This window comes from Saimiri boliviensis, chromosome 4 (assembly GCF_048565385.1).
Source record: "Saimiri boliviensis isolate mSaiBol1 chromosome 4, mSaiBol1.pri, whole genome shotgun sequence".
NCBI classification, from domain to species: domain Eukaryota; kingdom Metazoa; phylum Chordata; class Mammalia; order Primates; family Cebidae; genus Saimiri; species Saimiri boliviensis.
In genome coordinates this window covers 138,704,419-138,725,299 of record NC_133452.1, presented here as the reverse complement: position 1 = coordinate 138,725,299, position 20,881 = coordinate 138,704,419, and the positions used below count along the sequence as shown (strand labels likewise).

At 44.8% G+C, this 20,881-nt stretch overlaps 1 protein-coding gene across 6 annotated transcripts in view; it reads right to left on the bottom strand.

The window, feature by feature from the left end:
• DUSP22 (dual specificity phosphatase 22) overlaps positions 1-20,881 on the bottom strand; it is a 70,121-nt gene that overhangs the window by 21,586 nt on the left and 27,654 nt on the right. For all 6 annotated transcript variants that reach the window (XM_039462703.2, XM_039462699.2, XM_039462704.2 and 3 more), the window contains exon 4: positions 5,141-5,190. In XM_039462703.2, the coding sequence (XP_039318637.1) occupies positions 5,141-5,190 (50 nt within the window). The remainder of the gene's footprint in view (positions 1-5,140; positions 5,191-20,881) is intronic.

Below are 20,881 nucleotides of genomic sequence, written 5' to 3'. Positions count from 1 at the left end.
GGGAAGAACGTTCCTCACCAGACATGGTGGAGGTGCTCTATCAGTGCACAGCATTATACACAAAACCAGCCCACATTTGTATCAGTGAGTCCCCAACTTTGATATTTATGTCCAGTCAACATTAAAAATCGAATTGGGGGATGCTATATTGTACTTTTCATTTTGCCAGGTAAGGTCTTTTTAAAAGCAAACTAAAACAAAGAAAGACTTCTCTACCACTTACTGCAACATCATTTCCCAGAAGAATATTTCAACAAAAAAAAGAAGGACACGGTCTAAGACTAGAGAATAGTTCTTAAAGTTGAATAAATGAAGTCTGACAAAAAACTGAATGCACACTTTCGGCTCTCATTTTCTCCTTGAGCAGGAAATCGTCACTAGGGGCTGGCAGTGCCCTCAGGAACTGTCTAGAAGCAGGGCCACAGTAGTCCAAGGGCCCATCTAGCTCTAATCATGCAAAAGTGCTCCTTTACAATAAAATAAAGAAAAACGTAAATGAGAGAAAAAGAGAGTTGAAAGTACAGAAAGTGTCAGTTAAAGAAAATATAGACAAAAAGATAGGGAGGTAGAATAAGGCAAGGACGTTTTACCAATGTTTTCAATATAGCCTCTCTGCATTGCTAATGCTTCTTCTCCCCACAAAAACCTCAAGAAATTTACAGACCTGCTAGATTCTAAAACCACTGAATGTCACAAAGGCGCTATTGCAATGATGCAACCCTACTGCCTCCATAGCCTGGCAGAGGTCAAATGCCCTTGGACTTCACAGAAAAAGAAAAAAAAAATCTGTAATTACTTGCTTCATGATGTCAAACTATAAAATACCAATGTAATATATATTAAAACAAGATGAGTAAATGTAGGTTAATACACATCTAACCATTCAATTTCAAAATACATTAATAGTCTTTACTTGAATAGACAGAACATGTAATCTTATTTTCAGAAATGCTTAGTGTTTATTAAAAAAAAAAAAAAACACTTTCACTTGTATCATCTCACCTAATACCATAGAAAACCCTGTGAGATAGGCATTTTACAGATGAGAGAAGAGAGGTTAAAATGACTTGCTGAAGTAATCCCATAGAGAAAGCAAAAGCAAATAAGTATCTCCAAAGCCCTTAATTCACTAACCCATACCATGCTGGCCACTTGGGGACCATGCAGTGCGTGATTTGATACAAACTCTAGGATGCCTCTAATTATGACAAAATCATGCAAAACATACCACAATAGGTCTGTGGGGTTACGACAACTCTGAGAACTTGAACTTTCACATTTCCTGACTTGGCAAGGTTAGCCGGTTGGGGAACTGAGCTGAAATTCTAACATGTTAATGTTATCTCAAACCAGGTTTCTGCATTTTAAGTTCCTGGAAGATGAGAGAGGGAGATTTGAGAGGATTAAGGCCAAGACAGCAAACTGACCTTTCTGGGCAGTTTGCAGCCACTGATGTCAAATGACAGACAATAGCTAGTCTGTCACAAAGGTCACAAATCTTTACTAAATATAACTACCCAGAATTCCTGTTAGTGCAGGGATTTGTGGGGAAAAATTTAAGATATAAAGTGTTGAATTACATCAAAGCTGGTATCCATTTTTAAAATCTGTACTTAAGTTTAAAACAATGAGCAACACAGTCTTCCAGAATTTATCATTGAATGAAGAAACTCTTAGGCATCAGGAATTTTTACAGTGGCAAAAGAGCTACTATTTCAAATTGTTTAGGTCACGCAGAACACATTTTCCAAGTGACAGATAAGAACTTCTTTTGCTTTGGCTAACTAGAGAATTATATTTGTCTCCTGATCATCCTCATTCATTGGAAAGCAAAAGTTGACTGTCAGCACCTGATATTTAGTGAGAAATAAACACCCTAATAAATACCATGAGAGAGGTAGGTGTTCTGCCTGCCAACTTGAGGTGAATCATTTGATTATACTGTAAAAATATGCTCACCACTAAAAAGTATGCTATGCCTTCCAGCGGAACACTTGGAACAGGTAAAAAGAAACTCAAGCTATTTCATGGCCTGCCTCTTAAAAAGCCAAGTCACTCAAAATTCCAAAGTCAACTCCACCATTTCCACGTAACTTCAGTACAGCAAGCAATATCTAGAGTCATGGACATATGTGTGCTGAAGCCTTATTCACAAGCCTTGCTGTTACAATGGATTAAAAATAAACATTTCCCCAAAGAATCATACAAGAGCATGACTCCCAACAGCAGAGTGTCCACCTTTCTCCACCTTTTCATGAACTACGGTGCTGACTTCCTTTTCCAGCTGAAACAGAAGTCTCACTGCTGTAGGGCTTTGCTGGAAGTTGCAGCAGGGGCACATCCTTCACACACAGGCCCCAGACAGGGCAGCGCCACACCTATCTATGCCCTAAGCCTACCTACATTTATGGTTTGTGCCTTGGTAACTCTTTGTTATCCAGATACAAAGAAAGAGTTACAAAGGCAAACCATAAACTTAACAGGACCTCTTTATATATTTGGGACAGGAGAGAACTAATTAAAATTGACAGGTAGGAGGGAGCAGGTGGATGAGAAACCGCTTAAAGAGTACAACGTTCACTCTTCGGGTGATAGATGCACTAAAAGCCCAGACTTCACCATTAAGCGATATGGCCATGGAACAAAACTGGAACTGCACCCCTTAAACCTATTCATATTTTAAAAAGAAAAAGTATGGGCTTGTCCTTCAGCACCAGGGGTGACTGCAATTGAGCTTTTTATGACAAAAGATCTGAACTGACCCACGAGACCTGCAGCTGGCATATCTCAGTCTCCCCCGTCCTTACATGTCAGCACATCTCTCAAGGAACTGAAGCAGTCTTCCTGGGCACCAAAACCTGTTATTGCAACTACCTTTTCTGTAACCCTCAAGATACATTAATACACACTGAATAAAGGCAGACTCATTTTTTAAAGTGCCCAAAGTTCATAGAGAACACCTTCACATATATGACCTTGCCTCCAAAAAAACTTAGGGTAGGCATTTTCAGATGAGAGAACTGAGGTGTCGATGGGTTAAAATCACCTGCCCAAGGTAAGTGGAACTGGTTTTACGGTTGAGACTTTCTAAATCTAGGTTGACTGCTTAATTGTCTATAGTGCAATGGGCCATTCCATGCTTAAATAAGGTCACTGCCACAAAGATGGCGCTCAGCTCCTAGCAAAGCTGAGAAGCACTGGGGACAGCTCAAGGACAGGTGGCCACCTGTGCTGAAAACCCATGTCCAGAGCCCAGAATGGGTCACATCTGAGTCTTTCTTCTAAAGAATCAAATTGCCAATCAGGTACTGACAAGTTCAACAGCATGTCAGAATCTCAGTGTGAGATAAGAGCAAAGCAACCACTCTAAAAATAGCCACCAAAACATGGGCAGAAGATTGCTATGGTCTTCAGAGAAAGGCAGTGGCTCACTTCCTTCCGTGTGCACTATGCCTTCCAACCACTTCTGTTTCTTGACACGACTAGTAACCAGGGAAGTTCTCTAAAGCTGCTTCTCCTCCTTCCAGGCCTAGGGTGCTATTCTGTTTTCCTAGGAAATCCCTCCTCCACCATCCTCAGTCTTAAAGGTTCACCTTTCTGTGAAATAGCAAGAGTGCATGTGGAAACACAGACCCTGGGTATTACACAGTATCTCCAACTTCCCACCTCCCATCCCCCCTAGTCTCTACCACCTCACTTTTACATGTCAACCCATCTGACTACAGCCCTATTTTCTTTTCCCCAAAAAGACAGATCTCACATAATGATTGAATAACCTGTGATTTCTCTGCTCTGCCCCAGTGAAGACTCAAGGTCGGCTGAGGGCCAGCGTTTAAAACTCCCAGAATGGTGGGATACTTGCAATCCTGAACATCGGGGCACACGGTCTCACTCCTCATCTGTAGGGTGTGCATACACCAGTGCTTGAGGCATAAAAGCTGAATCCAGACAAGCCTGAGGACTCCCAAATTCACAAGCTCCACCACAGCCTACAACTTCCCTATGAAATGCAGTAACACGCAGTTCTAGGAGGGTTCCTGTGTCTGACCTGTGGCATACAGCATGAGACCAGCCTGAGAATCAGAGGCTGGAATCAGCAGCATGGGCTGCTAAGTACTTTACATCCAGCCCCAGCCTTTCTGCCTGCACAAGTCAAATCTCTGCTTTGGGAAAACCATAATCTATTCCACGTCATGGTATCTCCAGGTCCCTCCTATGCAAGCAAGAGTGACTGCTAACGCTGCAGCTGCCATGGGTCTCCAGAGCCCTGCCCTCTATCCTGCCGAAACCTAATCCTATCTGTCTCCACAGGACTTGTTCCATATGGAAAAGGGAGCAATTATGAATCTCTATAGGTACAAATAGAGTTAAAATAACATCAAAGGTTTATTTGGCTGTGAATAAATAGAGGACTGGACTTTCCTAAGCTAGAAGGACCTATTCATTCAACTTGGCCAGGGTTTAGCAGCATGCTGTCCCATACGGCAGCCACCACCGGCCTCCTGAGGTTCTCAAGCTCTGGAAACGCAGGTAGTCCAAACTGGCATGTGCTGAGTATAAAACAGCACACCAGAGTACCCAGGCTTTGTATGAAAGAAGGACATAAACTAGCTCATTAATTTTTTATATTGAGTACATATCAAAATATTTTAGATACACTGGATTAAGTAAAACATATTATTAGAATTAATGTTGCCTGTTTCTGTTTGCTTTTTAAAAAGTGGCTCCTCGAAAATTTGTTTTGCCCATTTGTGGCTCACTATCTATTTCTACTGGACAGCTCTGTTTAAGACAAAACTCAACAAATCCCTTATGGTTTTATTTCTAGAGAAAAGATGAGCATACTAAAGGTTTAAGGTATCCTTTTCAAAAATCAGACCCTTCTTGTGGGCATCCCTGAGTCTCTCTGCATGACGGAAGGACCAGTCAAACACAAGGAGCCTCCCACCACAGCTCATCCCAGCCTGGCCAGCATCGACTTCAGCAGGCTCGCAGTCTCCTCCCTGGGGCCCCAGGCAGGCAGGGTCATCAAGGGTCCCATGAACTCCGACGACTTCACAGTCTTCTACTTCTTTGACTTAACCATCCTGTATTCATTTTTTAAAAGATCTCCAAATAATACAAAAAAAATGAAACTTACAGGTTTTGAGATGGTGAATCCGCTGCTGGGATGCACAGGTATTTAACTCCCTGCAGAATGATAAAAAGTAAATACATAAAAATGAAAACATGAAACTCAGTGGAGAAAAACATTTAGGGAACTATTTGCTCAGGTCAAAAAATTAAAAAAAAATAAAAAGGAGAAGTTTTTCACTCATCTTTTGTTGCCAAGGAACTGCAGAGAAACTAATTAAAGTTCCTGGTTATTTTCCGTGACCATTCGTACAAATAATCCTGCTTTGGTTTGCAAACAGCTTGTAGGTTTAGGAAAAATTTAAACGGTACATCAAAAGGGTGAAATCGTTGAGTGTTTTTCAGTAAGTGTCAACTACTTTTAAAACCAGCATCTCAGATGTTACGTTATATATTCCAATTTTTTTATGGATTTCATTTAGGACTCTGAATGTTCAAAAAGGAAGCACTGTTAGTAAAAACCTTAACATAGCGAGTGAAAACTATAACGTCACATTAGAGCTTTCTCCGTCAATTTTAGTATCATGACAGCCACAATTTCACCGATGCACCAATACGAGCTTTATACCCTAGGGATAATTTGCTTTATTTTGCTTGCTTTTCAGGACAATAAAAGTTTGTATATCAAACAAACATACTTTTTTCTGTTTTAAAGAATGGCCCAATCTGAAAAAAATAAACTTCATATACTCCTCTATAAAACTCAGAAAAAGGTTTATGTAAATTCATGCTGTAACAGGCATGCTAAATTTGAGTTTTATTTTTAAAAAACTGGCTGTTTCGCTTTTGGAGGGACTGAAAGAATGTTTCAAAAGGTCTGTCAAGTAAAAAACACAAAACATAAAAATCTGATATTCTCTTTCTAAGATATTATAGCTTGATGAAGAATTAGATACATTATTTTTAAATTCTTCCTCTCCTAATTGCCGTATCTCACAGAATCTTGCCACCATATCATGGACAATATTGGGGATTGGGGGAGCACATGAGAAACTAGAAAAGGAACCAGACTTGGAGAATAAAAGGACAGACAGATAGAAGAATGATACAGACAACCTCAGGTTCCCCAGAAGATGGTTACAAAGCAACATATCTTCAAGAATTAGTTGCAAATAATTTTTGCATTTTTAAACTTTTGTTAACCCCTATTGTTAGGAATTTCTGTGCTATACTTGCTAATAGGAACAACTAAATGTGTAGCTGCCCATAATCCTTCCACATGTCCTACACATTTTAATAGTTCCTAACACTGTGAGTTCTACTTTTCCAGTACAGGCACCAGATACACTTCACATCCCAACCTCCCTTGCGATCATGTACACTACCCACCTGGCTTCATGGATCCAAGGATACACCCTCAGAAGTCAGATCGGGAGCTACTGAGTGGGATCTGGGAAGTGTGCGTGGGCTTCGTGGGTGCAGGGTGGGGAAGAGCACATGTGCTTTGCTGGTGCAGGTGGGGCAGGGGTGGGCTGGCTCAGGGCAAAGTGGGTGCTGAGCCTGGGGCCAGTTTTTTGGCAATTGCTCCCGAACTTCAGCCTAAAACCTATTCTCCATCTATTCTGAGGGAACCATGAGCTTTGAATTCTCTCTCAGTAAGAGCTCAGTTTCCTGCTGAAACTGACTCAGAGCAGGATCTGTTGACTGCAACTCAGACGTAAGTGATTGAATTCCCTCTTGCCCTCTCCCACAATGATAAGGGGTCAGATCAACATTTTTCTCCCCTGCAGTTTCTGTATATTTTGTTTCCAGCTCTGAATCAATCTTTACATTCTCCAATAGAAGCCCTTTTGGGTCTTGAAGCAGATGAGTTTTGTTACCACTGTTTATCCACATGGGAATATCTCACTTGAGACCAAATGGGCTTCAACCATGCCAAGGGTTAACTTAGGATCTGCTGGTGGAAGAGGAAAGTGAAGCAGCAGCTTCTCCCTCCTTCGCCTTCACTCTGTCATCCCCAGTGGCCTCCGCCTGTCTCTGTCCTCATTTCTCCTGGGCCCGTGGGCTGTGCTCTGCTGGGAACACTGAGCAGTTGTCTGAAACTCTAAAGTGTCTTCAAACTCAGAGAGGTATGACAGCTGAGGCTTAAAGAGAAAGCAAATGGAAAAGGAAATATTACTGTTAAAAGTAATTTCAGTCCTTTCCTCCATGGAGGCCAAACAAGCTTGTTGGTATAGATCCACATACATTGACCACTTCCTGCAGCCACCATTGAAATGACTCATTCACTTCTTTCCTTTTACTCTTAAGTGAGAGTTGGCAGTGGATCAGTCCAGAAGCCTGTGAAATCCTTTCCTCCCATACATTTCCTCCACCATCCTTGGACACCAGCACCTCCAGAGGGACCAGAAGGAGTCTCAATTTCCCACCTTCCCTTCCAGTGCCCTCTTCAGTGTTAGCAACTCCCATCTGGCAAGGGCGCTTCAGTGAACCCTTTCTAAGACCAGATGGAAATGCTCACCTGTCACAGCCGTTGACTGACAGCCACTTTATTCTATCAGAAAATAAAATCAGCCTGGTCTATATAGCAAGAGGAAAGAATTAAAAAAAGAAGGACAGGAAGAGAATGGACAGAGGGTCTGCTGAATAGCTCTTTGTTGGCTGAGAGCATTCACCGTTAAGTACCAGGCATGGGACTGGACAGCACTGTGCTTCCTATGGGCAGTTTCCATGTGTGGCTGTGTTCCCTTTTGTGGTGCCTGAGGCACAAAAAATAACAACTCAGGTTGGTCCCATGCGGCAGGAGCACCTTGTCAGGTGGGCACGAGAATCTACCCACAGGAGGATAGCAAAGGCTCTCTCTCCATCTGGGAACCACCCAAGATGAGAAGGCAGCTCTTAGCCATGCTGGCTCATGCCCACATTCGCTGGGGTAGGCGTGTGGCAGCTGCAGTTTCCCATGTGTGAGCCTTTTAAAGAGAAACAAAATGGTTCCCAACCACAATCTGGGGACCCCCTGCTGTCAAGGCAGGACAGATAAAAATATAAAACCTAAGTTATATTCTGTGGGAGACAGAATAACAACAGCAATGATAACATGTTTCCCTGCAAGGGTGCCCAGCATACAGCAGGCACTCACTGAAATGTCTGCAGAGTGATGAGAGAGAGGATGAGAACAAGGACCACAAAGACACATTGAGAGATGAGCACAAGGAAAGAAACACACTGCAAAGCATCATCCTTTGTCCTGGTGACCACGAAACAAGAGGTGGGCTTCGGCCCACGCCATGCAAAGGGCAAGCTACCCACACATGCTCCAGGAACACCAGCGTGACTCCTGGGCACTGGAACAGGACGCAGCTGAGAGCCAGACGGTGTGATCCACAATAAGAATATGCAAACTCAGTCAAGGAAGGAGTCAAAACTGTCAAAAAGCATTCAGCTGCTCGCCACCCAAGAACATCTATTTATCTTGCTTAGTCATTAACAAAGGCCACAGACTACAGAATTTGAGTTACCTTAAAACAGCTTCAGATACCTGCACATGTGTACAATTCACGACAGTTACTTACTAATTCAGAAAGCAAGTATGAGTCCCCCAGTGCCACAAGAAAGCTGGGCCCACTTAAAAGTATCCTAGTACTAACGAAGTTAAGTTCTGCAAGTGTTTTAATGTGGTATGGAATAGATGTTTCACCGAATAGGTCTTAAAGACAGGACCACTCTCCAGTGTTGAAGATTAGAGAAATGGAGATAAAGGATAGGATGTGTTTAGATAAATTATGGAAAGTAGAACAAACTTGGAGGTTAAAAAAAGCCATAAAAATTCTAGAACAATCTGAAACATTAAGTAATAAAAATAGCAGTGATGTTTCCATTACTATAGTGTTTGCTGTTAAGGTATTTACCCCTTTCTACTACCTCTAATATTTGAAAAAGTAAAGATAAAATGGGTTATCTTCCTGTTGCAATAAAATTCCACTAAATAAATAAAAATTCAGCACTTTTCATGATGTTCCAAAAAAAATGGATTGGTGGAAAGCTAATTAGCATTAAAGTTTTGAGACTATTAACTATCAAGTTATGATGTTTCAATCTAGAGTGCACTGAAATACAAAAACAAGCTCAGGTAAGAAAAAGGGGCTCTGTGTATGCTTCAAGACCATCATGATTTCTGTGAGGACAAAAAAAGAGCAGCTGGTTTATTTTGACTGCATATGGCATTATAATTGGCCTAACATGATGAAGTGAGCGCCAGAGAGAGGAAAAGTGGGAAGAATTAAGAAACAGTCTCTACCTGTATTGAGGGGACCATGTGTACACTGAATATTATATTTCTAACACTAAGCAGCATGTATAAAACAATTAGTATAAAACCATGTGGTGTAAAAATTAGGAAGATGCAGGAAAGAGGCAGGAGAGATAGGGGATCTGCGAAGGAAAGTTTTCTGGTGACACTTTCGTGTTTAGTTTTTGAAAGAAACAACAGACGTCCCTTGGAGAAGAAAGTTCAGAAAGTATTCCAGCGGCTCTTCTTGAACCAGAGCTTAGAGCCGTCTAAGTCCATCTTCTCAAAAGTTCTAACACTTTTCAGTTTTCTGTTTCAACACGTATGGTAACCACCAAAAGTGAGGTTTTTACCTTTCTTTGGGCCTGAAACTAAAGATTACACTTAAAACGATACGGAGGCAGGTACCTGAAAAGCAGGGCCAGGACTCTGATTTCATGACTGGTAAAGAAAGAGATCAAACTCTCGCTTGTTTCAAGTATGATTTCTAACATTCACTGTTCTTTTCTTTCTGAGGCACTGTAAGAAGGAGAGTCTTCTGAAGAGCCCAGCTGACATTCTGCTTTCCACAAGGAAGATAAGCCTTTAGAAGATATATTTCTTGCCCCGCACAGCTAACAGAAACCAGTTACAGGACTGAACTGGATCCCTGTAGGAGCCCGTTCAAAACACGAGGAGGAAGAGAGCAAGTTCCTGAGGGCCAGGATCAGGAAATCATGCAATGGAAAAGCATTTTGGCTGCTATTAAGCATATGATGACTAGAAGCCCCGGTTTCTCATCTCAGCCCATGCGGCAGCAGTGAGAGCATGGGCCAGCCCATGAGGGGTCATCCTCCAGCAATGGTGTCTGTTCTTTGACCATGAGGCCTGTGAGAGAGGTGTCAGGTGCCCTGCTGAACCAGCCTGTATAGCCCTGCACACACACATTCTGTATTCATGTTGTCCCGCTACCACAATTAACAACTGAGCGAAACCAGCCAGTGACCTCTCAAGAGTTACTTCCACCTCATTCCCAGAAGCCTGACCCTAAAAAAGAAAAAGAGAATTAAAAGCCAAATTTAAATTTGAACCACTCCTCCCCTGATCAGAAGCAAGGTCACAGCTTATAACACTATTATGAGAAATATACAAAGCAGAAGACTCTCCCATTGGAGGCAACCTCTCTCTATACTATTTTGTGGTAAAAATACACATAAGATTTACCATCATAGGCCAGGCACAGTGGCTCACACCTGTAATCCTAGCACTTTGGGAGGCCAAGGCAGGTGGATCACGAGGTCAGGAGTTCAAGACTAGCCTGGCCAACATGGTGAAACCCCAGCCCTACTAAAAAATATAAAAATTAGCCAGGTGTGGTGGTGGGCACCTATAATCCCAGCTACTTGAGGGGCGCAGGCAAGAGAATAGCTTGAACCTGGGAAGCAGTGGTTACAGTGTGCCAGGATCGCACCACTGCACTCCAGCCTGGGACACAGTGAGACTCTGCCTCAAAAACAAAACAAAAAAAAGAAAGAAAGAAAAGAAAAAAGATTTAGCATTATAACCATTTAGGGTGTATGGTTCAGTGGCATTAAGTACGTTCACACTGTTGTGCAACTATCACCACCACCCACCTCCAGGACTTTTTCATTTTCCTAAAGTAAAACTCTGTACCCATTAAGTAATGACTCCTCATTCCTCCCACCCCTGGACCACCACCTTTCTCCTTTCTACCTCTATGAATCTCACAACTGCACTTTCATATAAACCTGACAGCAAACAAACTCTGAAAACAGTCTGGCCACACTCTTCAAGACTGCAGACCCAAAAGATGGCAATCACGAACTTGAAATTGCTTTTTGTTGCATACTACATGTTTGACGATCTGTCTCCTCTTTGCAAGCTCTCTTTATTTCACAGAAAGCATGTGAAAATGCTCGTCTCCACATGTGGAAGCCCAACTCAGTGCCTGGCACACACATTTTGATTATTTCTCCTCTAGCTATGACTTTTCACATAGCCCGTAACAGTTGCAGAAATTATGTAAGGTTAAAGGGGAAAAAGCAGAATTCAAAATCCCATTCCCAGAAAGTTTACATCTGGAAAAACTTATGCATGTCTATGTACTAAGTGCTGGAAGGAAGTCAACGCCAAAAAATAAAATAGGCAAGGTCAAGCAGATGAGACCTCTCCTCGCTGTTTTGTTTGCGTCACAGCAGAAGTCCCAAATAAATAACTGTAGAAACCTGTCATGGCAGATACAGACGCTCCTTTTGTTAGGCTGCATTATTCACGTTTGAAGTCCATGAATACAAACTGAAGATGCATTTTCTTAAAGCTCCCATTTGCCACTGATTCTTCTTGCATCAGCTAAATTTAGGAAACAGTACTACAAATAATAACTTCCAAGAACTCTGTGGTACTGGTGGGGCGGGGAAGGAGTGGGAGGTCAGAGTGGAGAGACAAGATTTAGCCTCTGGTTTGATTCTGTGAGACAACATGCAAATGAAAAACCTCCAACACCTGTTGGCTTCTTTCAGGTTAGTCAAAAACAGACATACACTTGACTTGTCAAATCAACAGATGAGGACTCAAAAGCTTATTTTTGTTCAAGATATTTCAGTGCAAAACTAAAGTGGGCACGGTCAGAATGTCAGATTTCCTCCAGCCATAGGGGCTGGGTTATGGGAAGGCAGCGAGGGAGATTCACTCTAGCTCCATCTCACCACTGAAAGCCGTATCAGTGCTTTCGGTTCAGCTGCAGGACTTGCTGATGTACACATTGTGACTCATGAAAACTGGGCCAGTTTCAGCAGTCACTCAAGACCAAGGCATTCCGTGGTATTACTTAATGCAGGTAAATCCTGAACAACCCGTATAAAAAAACTGCCATAAGTAAAAGCTGCTGCTTAGGAATCAGTAGTAGATATTCTAGGAGCATTTTCTGCCTATGTCATTAGGGAAAAATTTATCTTTTACAAGCATTATCTGATCACACATCTGAGCTTCTGAAAAACATTCAGTTGGCTCCTCTCTGCAAAGTAGAGAAGACCCACTTCCACAGTGCTTCAGCACCTGGCCATGACCCCTTTCTGACCTCACATCCACAATGTCTCCCTTCTACACCCCCAGCTCCCCAAACTCCAGTGACCCTGGGCTGCTGTGAGTCTCCTCACATGTTCTGTGCTTTCCTGCTCCTGGCCATCCTGCCAAGTTCCTGTGGTTTCTCTCTCTGGAACAGGTTTCTCTATGGCTCTTCTCGGTAAAATCTTCCTGACATACCCACCAGGCTCTCATGAAACCTTCCCTCCCCTCCTTGACCTACCCCTCAGCAAACTTCGCCCCCATGCTGGGCACCCACAGCACCAGTAGCACACGGGCACATGGCCCCGGCACTGAGGACTGGTGCTGTGTGAAGGGCCAGTCTCTCTCATAGACCCCAGAGTCCTTGAAAACCCAGGGCTGTGCTCATCATCTATCAGTCTCCTGGCACCTCACTCCTGTTAACGGTTCCAATTGGGAGGGACGCGCCATTTCAGAATTTTACCCAATGTGCCCTGACAGTGCTGCTCCCAGGCTGGCTACGGCACCTGCAGGCAGCCCTGGTGTCACCATCCAGCATAGGCCGCCAGTGCCAGGGCCTTATTGGGACCGTGCCTCCACCTTTATTCGCCTCCATGCTGTAAACGGGGCTCTGCTGGACATGGTGAGTGCACTCTCCCACATGGAAAACCATGATAGGCAAAGACAAAGCAAATATGCCAGGCATTTTAGGGGCTGCATCAAACTGGGGGCTACCCAGCCCCAAGCTTCAGACCCAGCCTGGGCTCCTAGAAGCTCTTAGGTTCCTCTCAGTAGTGCTCCTGTTGCCCAGCAGTGAAGCCCAGGGTGGGTGAACTAGGGCCCATGTTCACGGTGGCAGAGCTGTGTCCACTGATTTACGTATTGTCTGTGGCTCCTTACCTCACAGTGGAGGGTATAGTAGCTGCAGCAGAAGTCTCCAAAGGCCCAACTACTTACTATCTGGGCCTTGACAGACAAAGCGTGCCAAAACCCGGTCTAGCCAGTCCCATTTCACAAAGTCATTCTGTCTGGCAGCTGTTTCGCATGTCCCATTGGTCTTCTACAATTAAATGACATCTGACATGGCACACTACCTTCTTAGAATTGCAACACTCTTAACTGCAGTTGTGTCCAGTTCTCTTCTTTACTCTGATGCAGACAGGGACAGGATTTCCCTTGAGCACAGGACTTTAAACAAGGAAGGTCAATGCAACACGTGAAAAATACTAAGTGCAGTGCCAGAACACAGTAGATGCTCAATAAATGAGACCTGACAGGATTGTTGCCAGTGGCTGTCCCTCAAGGGCACTCCCATGTGTATAATTACCAGCAGATGCAGCATTACACACACTAGACTGCAGAAGCCCAGGCCAGATGGCTCTCCAGGCCCCAGCAGGGTGAGGGCCACACTGCTCTCCAAGCTGTGTGCTGCACCTAACTTCCTGAGCCAGCCTCCCCTTCCCAGCAGGACGTGACAGCCTGCCTCAAACACGGCTGCCTCCTCAGGGAGGCACCTCGCACTGCTGGGAACATAGTGCCTCTTTTGCAGCTGGCTAAGCCAGTGAGCTCTTGGAGTCCCTCGCTGGTGATGGAATGGTCCACCAGTTGCAGGTGGGTTATGGGCTTTGTAGACTGCCGCTTGTCTTCAGGCTTGGACACAATTTGCAGCATCTAGGAAGCCCTTTCTAAACAGCACAGATGATCCCTCCAGCTGAACACCACATCCTCCCTCTGGGATCACACTCTAGATACCATTTTGAGGAAGAGGCAAACACTAACCCAGAGCAGGGTGCTGCCCTCCAGGGTTGGCCAGTTCTGCATCGGCAGGGCTGAGGCTCAGGACATGCAAAGGCTGGATGTGGTAAGGGCCACGGAAGCTCAGGTCAGAAAGAACGTCCATGGGTTGGGAGGGTAGAAGAAGTGAGAACAGTCACTCTTCTGTTTCTCCTCAACACCAGGAGGGACACCCCTCTGCAGTGGGATTAAGTGAATATTAGGTATTTGCTGTGTTCCTATGCTCTGAAGCACTCACTGCCTGATGTCCACAGTAGCGGGTGTGGGTGGGAGGGCGTGTTCCTTGCTCTGCTTAATGACCAGCGGGTCAGTGCTCCAGCACCTACCCTGGAAGGGGTGACACTTCTCCAAGCCCCCCACCCTGTCCCTGCCTGCCATTGCCAGCAGTCTGATGGGCACTTTTTATTTGACAGCCTCTTCCACCATGGCACAGAAGAAGGCCCTAGGTCACCTCAGTCAGTCCACATGGGGAATCACAGGGGAAAAGACTGCCCTGGTCACCAAGGAGGCCAGAGGACATTCACTGGAGTAGGCGGCCGTGGCAACAGCCAGCCAAAGCCACGCGGCTGCAAGTGTACTGCTGAAGTAGGGGCAGCCACAGAGGCTCTCATCAGAAAGGCAGGAAACCTCAGCTTAAAGGAACAGTTTTAAAAACCAGAAAGCCAAAAACCAGAAACACTAGGAATTGTTATCCTCCTTTGCTAGACATGAGATCTTTTTTTCTTTAGGGTGTAGGGTGGAGCCATTCCATAATGCAACTTAATTGCATTCTAGATCTACTCTCACCGATGGAGGAGATTTGGAATTGCTTTTTCCACTTGGGTGCTATGGGGCTGATCTCCTGGAACAGGATATGTCATAAAATAGATATATTTGATGTGTAACTATTCTACTCCAGCTAGGCTCTGCTTCCTCCCAGGTCAGTATAGCTAAAATGATCCTTGAACTGCTCTACTTAAAAACAGTTTCCAAGAGTAGAAGTCTCCAGCCAAGGTTTGAGCTCTGTTCTGTCTGCCCTAGAGTTACAAATTGACAGGGAAGTCTGTGGCTTTACAGCCATTCTAAGATGGCAAAGGGACACCCTAAAGGCCACTTCCCCCGTGTCCTCTCCTTGCACCGGTAGTGGCTACACCTCTCATGGAAGGAGCCAAGGGCCTTGTGGATTAACACCCATTAGCTGGGGAAATATCTAAGAAGGAAAAGTCGGACCTCAAGAGAAAGAGACTCTAACTCAGATTTCAGATGCATCTACTTCCTTCCCATGCCTAGAACTTCCTCCATGAATTTCATTTGCTTTCCCATGGAAAAAGAGGGCCAGAGCTAGCTGGCGATGCCCCCTGCTCAGTGATGAATGTTGAAACCTGATGCTTGCACTAGTTGTGGTGATAACTGAAAGGAGAGAAATAATTTCTCAATTCAAACCTAGGGTTTGACACTGCCCACCCCAACACACACACACACACACACACACACAGAGAGAGAGAGAGAGAGAGAGAGAGAGAGAGAGAGAGAGAGAGAGAAACACACACAGATCTTTAAAACATCCCAGGGAGAGTCTGGCCACATGGAAGGGAACACATCTTTAAAAGCATAGACAGAGTTTGTTCACAGCCTGTACTAAGGTGATGAAACTAGCTAGGTGCTATTGCTTCACTCTCAGAGTTTTAAAATAAGGTCTGATCACTTCCCCTGCAGGTGTGGGCAGATGCAAGGTCCACCTGCATTGCTTAGCAGGCAATGATTATTCAGAGCACCTGAAAACAGCAGAATTTGCTTAAACCAGTCTTTGGTAAACTTGGGCATATTTAAATCATTATATTTCTTACGGCTAAAAACAATGATGCCCAGAGAGCCCTTTAACCTGGCTTTGAGTCTAACCAACCTACACTCTTTAACTTCCCATTCAAACTTCTGATTGCAGACTCGAAGGCATTCCCCACCAAGTAGCCAAAACTCACGGGATCTCCCTGGAGTAGATGTCTTCTCACACCAGCACCACCACCACCACCAGCAGCAGCAGGATGCTTGGGCTTTCTGCCAGTCAGCCAGCCACACATGGTGCCGTTCTGACCCAGAACCAGAAACACCCTTTCCCTCCAGAGATGCTCTCTATGGATAGCCTCCTTGGTTGTTTCTATCAAACTAAGCCTCTCTTGTCTTTCAAACTCCTTACAGAATTGCATCTCCTCTGAAAGCACTCCAGACTTGCTGTTCATGTCACCTAGTCTCCCCTTTCCAGTAGCCACAGCACCTAAAACAGCCACACACAAGGGTCTTCTCGGGTTGGGGTCTGTGACTGAGAAGCTGCAGAATCTCAGCTTGGGGGAAGCAAACACAAACCCTACACTGGAGCCAGAGTGCCCTGAGGCACCCCTGCAGGAAACCCCAAGGACTGTACTCAGAAGAGCTGAAACTAACTAGAACTCACACAAGGGGTTACAGGAGTAACAAAGATGTGTCTGTCTCAGAACATATATGTGGCAGCTGATGAGACCATGTGTTCACAGGCTGTGAATACTGTCACATAATACCATATAAAAGCAAGATGCCGGAGGATGGCCCCACCATCTTCCCCTGGTCATGCTTCCTAGCATTTTCTTGCATGGTTTTATTCAACAGCACTGGCTTAGCATCCTACATACACTGTGATACTGTGATGCTCAAATCTTCATGTCCAGCCTATACCTCTCTCCTGGGCCCTGGATCTGTATTTCTATCCACTGTGAGTACCACATGAACAATCCACCCATGACTGAACTTGGTCCCTTCCTTCTACCCGGCTCTGCTTCCTGGAGCACTCACATCCCTAGTGGCACAGCTATGGGTACTGACAGCCTAATTATCTGTACCCTCAAGCATCCCTGACTCCCTTGCCTGAGAAGTGACTTTCTGTCTGTATTTTGAAGCTGTCAGATGAGGGGCCTGAGTTTATGGCTGTTACAACTTCTTGATGAATTTTTCCTTTTTTTATTTATGTAGTTTCCCTCTTTACCCTAATTATTATTTTTTTCTTTTGCCTTCAATTCCATTTTATCGCATAAAAAATATCACTATGCCATCTTCCTTTTGCTTGATTCTTGCTAGAGAATCTTTCCCCCTTCTTTGATTTTCAACCTTTTTATGTCACTTTATGGAATATTTTCAGATCAAATCTGACTCTTTTACTCCTAAAAAATATCCAGTCCCCAGCATCCCCATTCAGACCCTCATCACTTCTAACCAGGACTACTTCAAGAGCTTCTGAGGGTCTCTGGGGTACCACCTCCCTCATTCCACTCCATCCTTGAGGCAACATCCTCTAAAAGAAATCTGAATGTGTCACCTGGCTTTGTTATGTATCTTTGCTGGATCTCTGTTTACTGCAGAATGAAGCTCAGACTCCTCAGCTTAACAAACAATGTCTCTGCTAATCTGCTCGGAGCCTGCTTTTCCAGTCTGGCCACCCTGGCGAGCTCTCAAGAGTGCCAGGACACACCTTCCCCTTGCATGCCTATGCCTTAGTGCACCCTGTGCCTCTGCACATACTGCTTTCTCTCCCCACAATCCCACCTCCAACTCAACTATCTATCATCTCCATCACTGCCTAGCAAACCTCTATTATCATTAGGACCACACCAAACTTTCATCTTGGCGAAGCCTTGCTGTCTACCAGTGTTAGCCACTTCTCCTGGGTGCCCAGGGCCCTTGCCTCTGGTATGCATTTTTAAGGATTTACACGCCTGTCTCTCCTTAATGCTGGAGCACATCTCACTTCTCTTCATATTTTATCCCCAGTTTCTGCTACGAGGAGGTGTTCAGTAAGTGTTTGCTGAGTCTGGAGGGATGATAACTTCCAACATAGCCAAAAGGAGAACTGAAGACAGCACCACCCTCGCCCTGCTGTACTGACCACCCTCTCCACTCTATCATCAGGGGGGGCTCACCTCTCTGTCCCTGACCTGCCCTGAAGCACTACTCCGATAGAAGACATACCCCTCATCCTCCCTCCCCACTGAGTCAAACGGCACTAGTCCTACGAGGCTGCCTCAACACCCCCTCTTTCCAAAGTCTTCCCCAAATCTCGTAGCCCATGGCCATGCAGCTCCTGCATGAACTGACAGAGCCCGTGCCGTGTAGGACAGGCGCTTTGGGACCCACAGGCAACCTGGCTGCAGTGACGTCTGTGCACACTACACTGTGTCGGAACACAGAAGAGCCCACATGCTACATGCTTCTTCCAAGACCTTGGGTTTGGAGACTGTGACAGATCTTGCCCCTCACACATTCCCCACTGAGGACAGGGTAAAATGCAAGCCAGGAATCCTACTCCAAGAATGCAGTACTCCATACACCTGTGCCAGGTACTTGCTCAAAAAAAGTAGTCAGGAGGAAACGTTCAGCCACCAGGACTTCACACGAAGGCAAAATCTAGGAAGAGTGTTCTGCAAAACGTTTCAGTTGTAAGGAGAGGCTGGTCAGTGAGTAGCAGCCCTAGAGAGAAGGTCCCCAGCTGAAGGACAGGGAACCTCTAGGAAGGTACCCTGTCCTTCAGCTGGGGACCTTCTCTCTAGGGTCCAAAAGAGCTTTTCCATTTAGAAATTTAAAAAACCGTTTCCGCCCCTAGACTCATTAAGTACTGGAAGATCTCAAGCCCTCTGAGCCTGGCTATGCAGGAGTTCTCGCTCTAGAGCTCCATTTGCAAGTGAGTCTGTGGCAGCAGGACCAGTAGGCGGAGGGGCCGCCTTCACACACCTGACTGCCACATAGGGAACTTAGAAACAGCCTGCTTCGAGAAAGAGCGATTACTAGACAGTTTTCGATCCCTGCGATAATCATTTCTATTTGAGTCATATCTATTTAAATCTGGGGTTGGCTTCAAACAAATTTGTCTCAACACATGAAAGCTGCTGCAAGCTTTTGGTACAGCAAGTACCACTGATTCTGGGCGGCTTCAAAGAGGTTTTCCTAGAGAGGTGAAAACAACTGAGGTGTGCTGGAAATAACTGTCAATCTGAAAACCATTCCAGGTCAAACAGCAACTGGTTTTCAAAAGACCTGGACCTTTCTAGCAACTTCACAGCCACAGTGTTTTTCAGTGTTTTTCACTAATCAGAATTCACCTATGCTGGAAACAATGGCCAATGCAAATAGGAAATCTTGCCCAGTTGCTCAAGTTGCATCCCCAGGGGATCTGTGAGTCCTAAAAAGGGCAGATTCATTTCATGTCCAATCAATCAGGTAGAAGTAGAGCACATAGGAAATAAAGTCTAGACCATTAAAGACGTGTCTTGGGCCATCTTCTCCCTCTGAAGATTAAGATGACTGAAATAAAGTGGATGACATACCTGCTTTGTACCCACTGGCCGTGGACAACAGGATGCAGCATGCCTGACATCACATATCACACGTGAATCTATGAACACAGCACAGCCAAACACAGATCGCCTTCCAGCCAGGCCTGAATATTCAAATGAAATCTACCTGTCACTACCAGACACCCAGAGCACGGCCCAAAGACCCCCTTCCCTTCTTTCTCTCCTTCTCTTCACTAGAATAGATAACTTGGACATGATCTTATTGTGACAAATAAATTCAAGAATTTTTTTTTAAATAGAGGAAAATATGGAAATCACCCTTCCTCCCTCCCCTCCCATTCTACTTCTCTAGGAAATAACTGTTTTGAGGATTCTGGCATGATCTTTTCAAACCCTTATCTCTGCATTATCATGCATATAAATGTAATATAGAAATACACCGCTGACTTTAAAATTTACATAAATGTGATTATATTACGGGTATCATCCTATAACTTGTTTCTTTTTCTTAACAATGGACTTAACTCTGTGAACACACAGGCATATTCTTCTCCTTGTTGAATTGCTGCCGAGTATTCCCATTTATTTATTTATGAGACGGAGTTTCGCTCTTGTTGCCCAGGCTAGAGAGCAATGGCACGATCTCAGCTCTCCACTACCTCTGCCTCTTGCAAGCAATTCTCCTGCCTCAGGCTCCCAAGCAGCTGGGATTACAGGCATGTACCACCATGCCTAGCTAATTTTGTATTTTTAGTAGAGACAGGGTTTTTCCACGTTGGTCAGGCTGGTCTCAAACTCCCGACCTCAGGTGATCCACCCACGTCAGCTTCCCAAAGTGCTGGGATTACAGATGTGAGCCACCATGCCCGGCCCGAGTATTCCTTAATATGGATGAACCATCACTGACCACTATCCTTCTGCTGAATATGTGGGTTGGCTCCAATTTTTCGTCATTACAAACAAGGCTGCCAAAAATGGCTGCATGCTTGAACATCTGTACACATCTGCGTGTATGAGCTGCATGGCTTTGAGGCTTTGTCCTCCTTGTGCCTGGAGAAGTGCAACCTGTAGCTTCCGAGACTTGCAGGTTCTGAACAGGAGAAGCCCAGGGGTCCTGAGAGCTGAGGCCTGCTGTGGTCACCTGGTGAAAACCTAGAGCTGGAGGCGATGGCCCACATGTCAGCCTCAGTGACTGCTGGAGGAGGATCTCCCTTTACAACCAGAACACAAGTCCCTGTGCCCTGAACGTCCTCTCAGCTCTTCCTAATGATAATAATCTCCATGAAGGCTGTGACGGCATTTTCACCCGCTCTGTCTCCACTCTGGCATGGGGCTTGGCCATGGCAAATCCTCCTTTAATTGACTGTCACTGTCTGTGTCTTGGATGCCT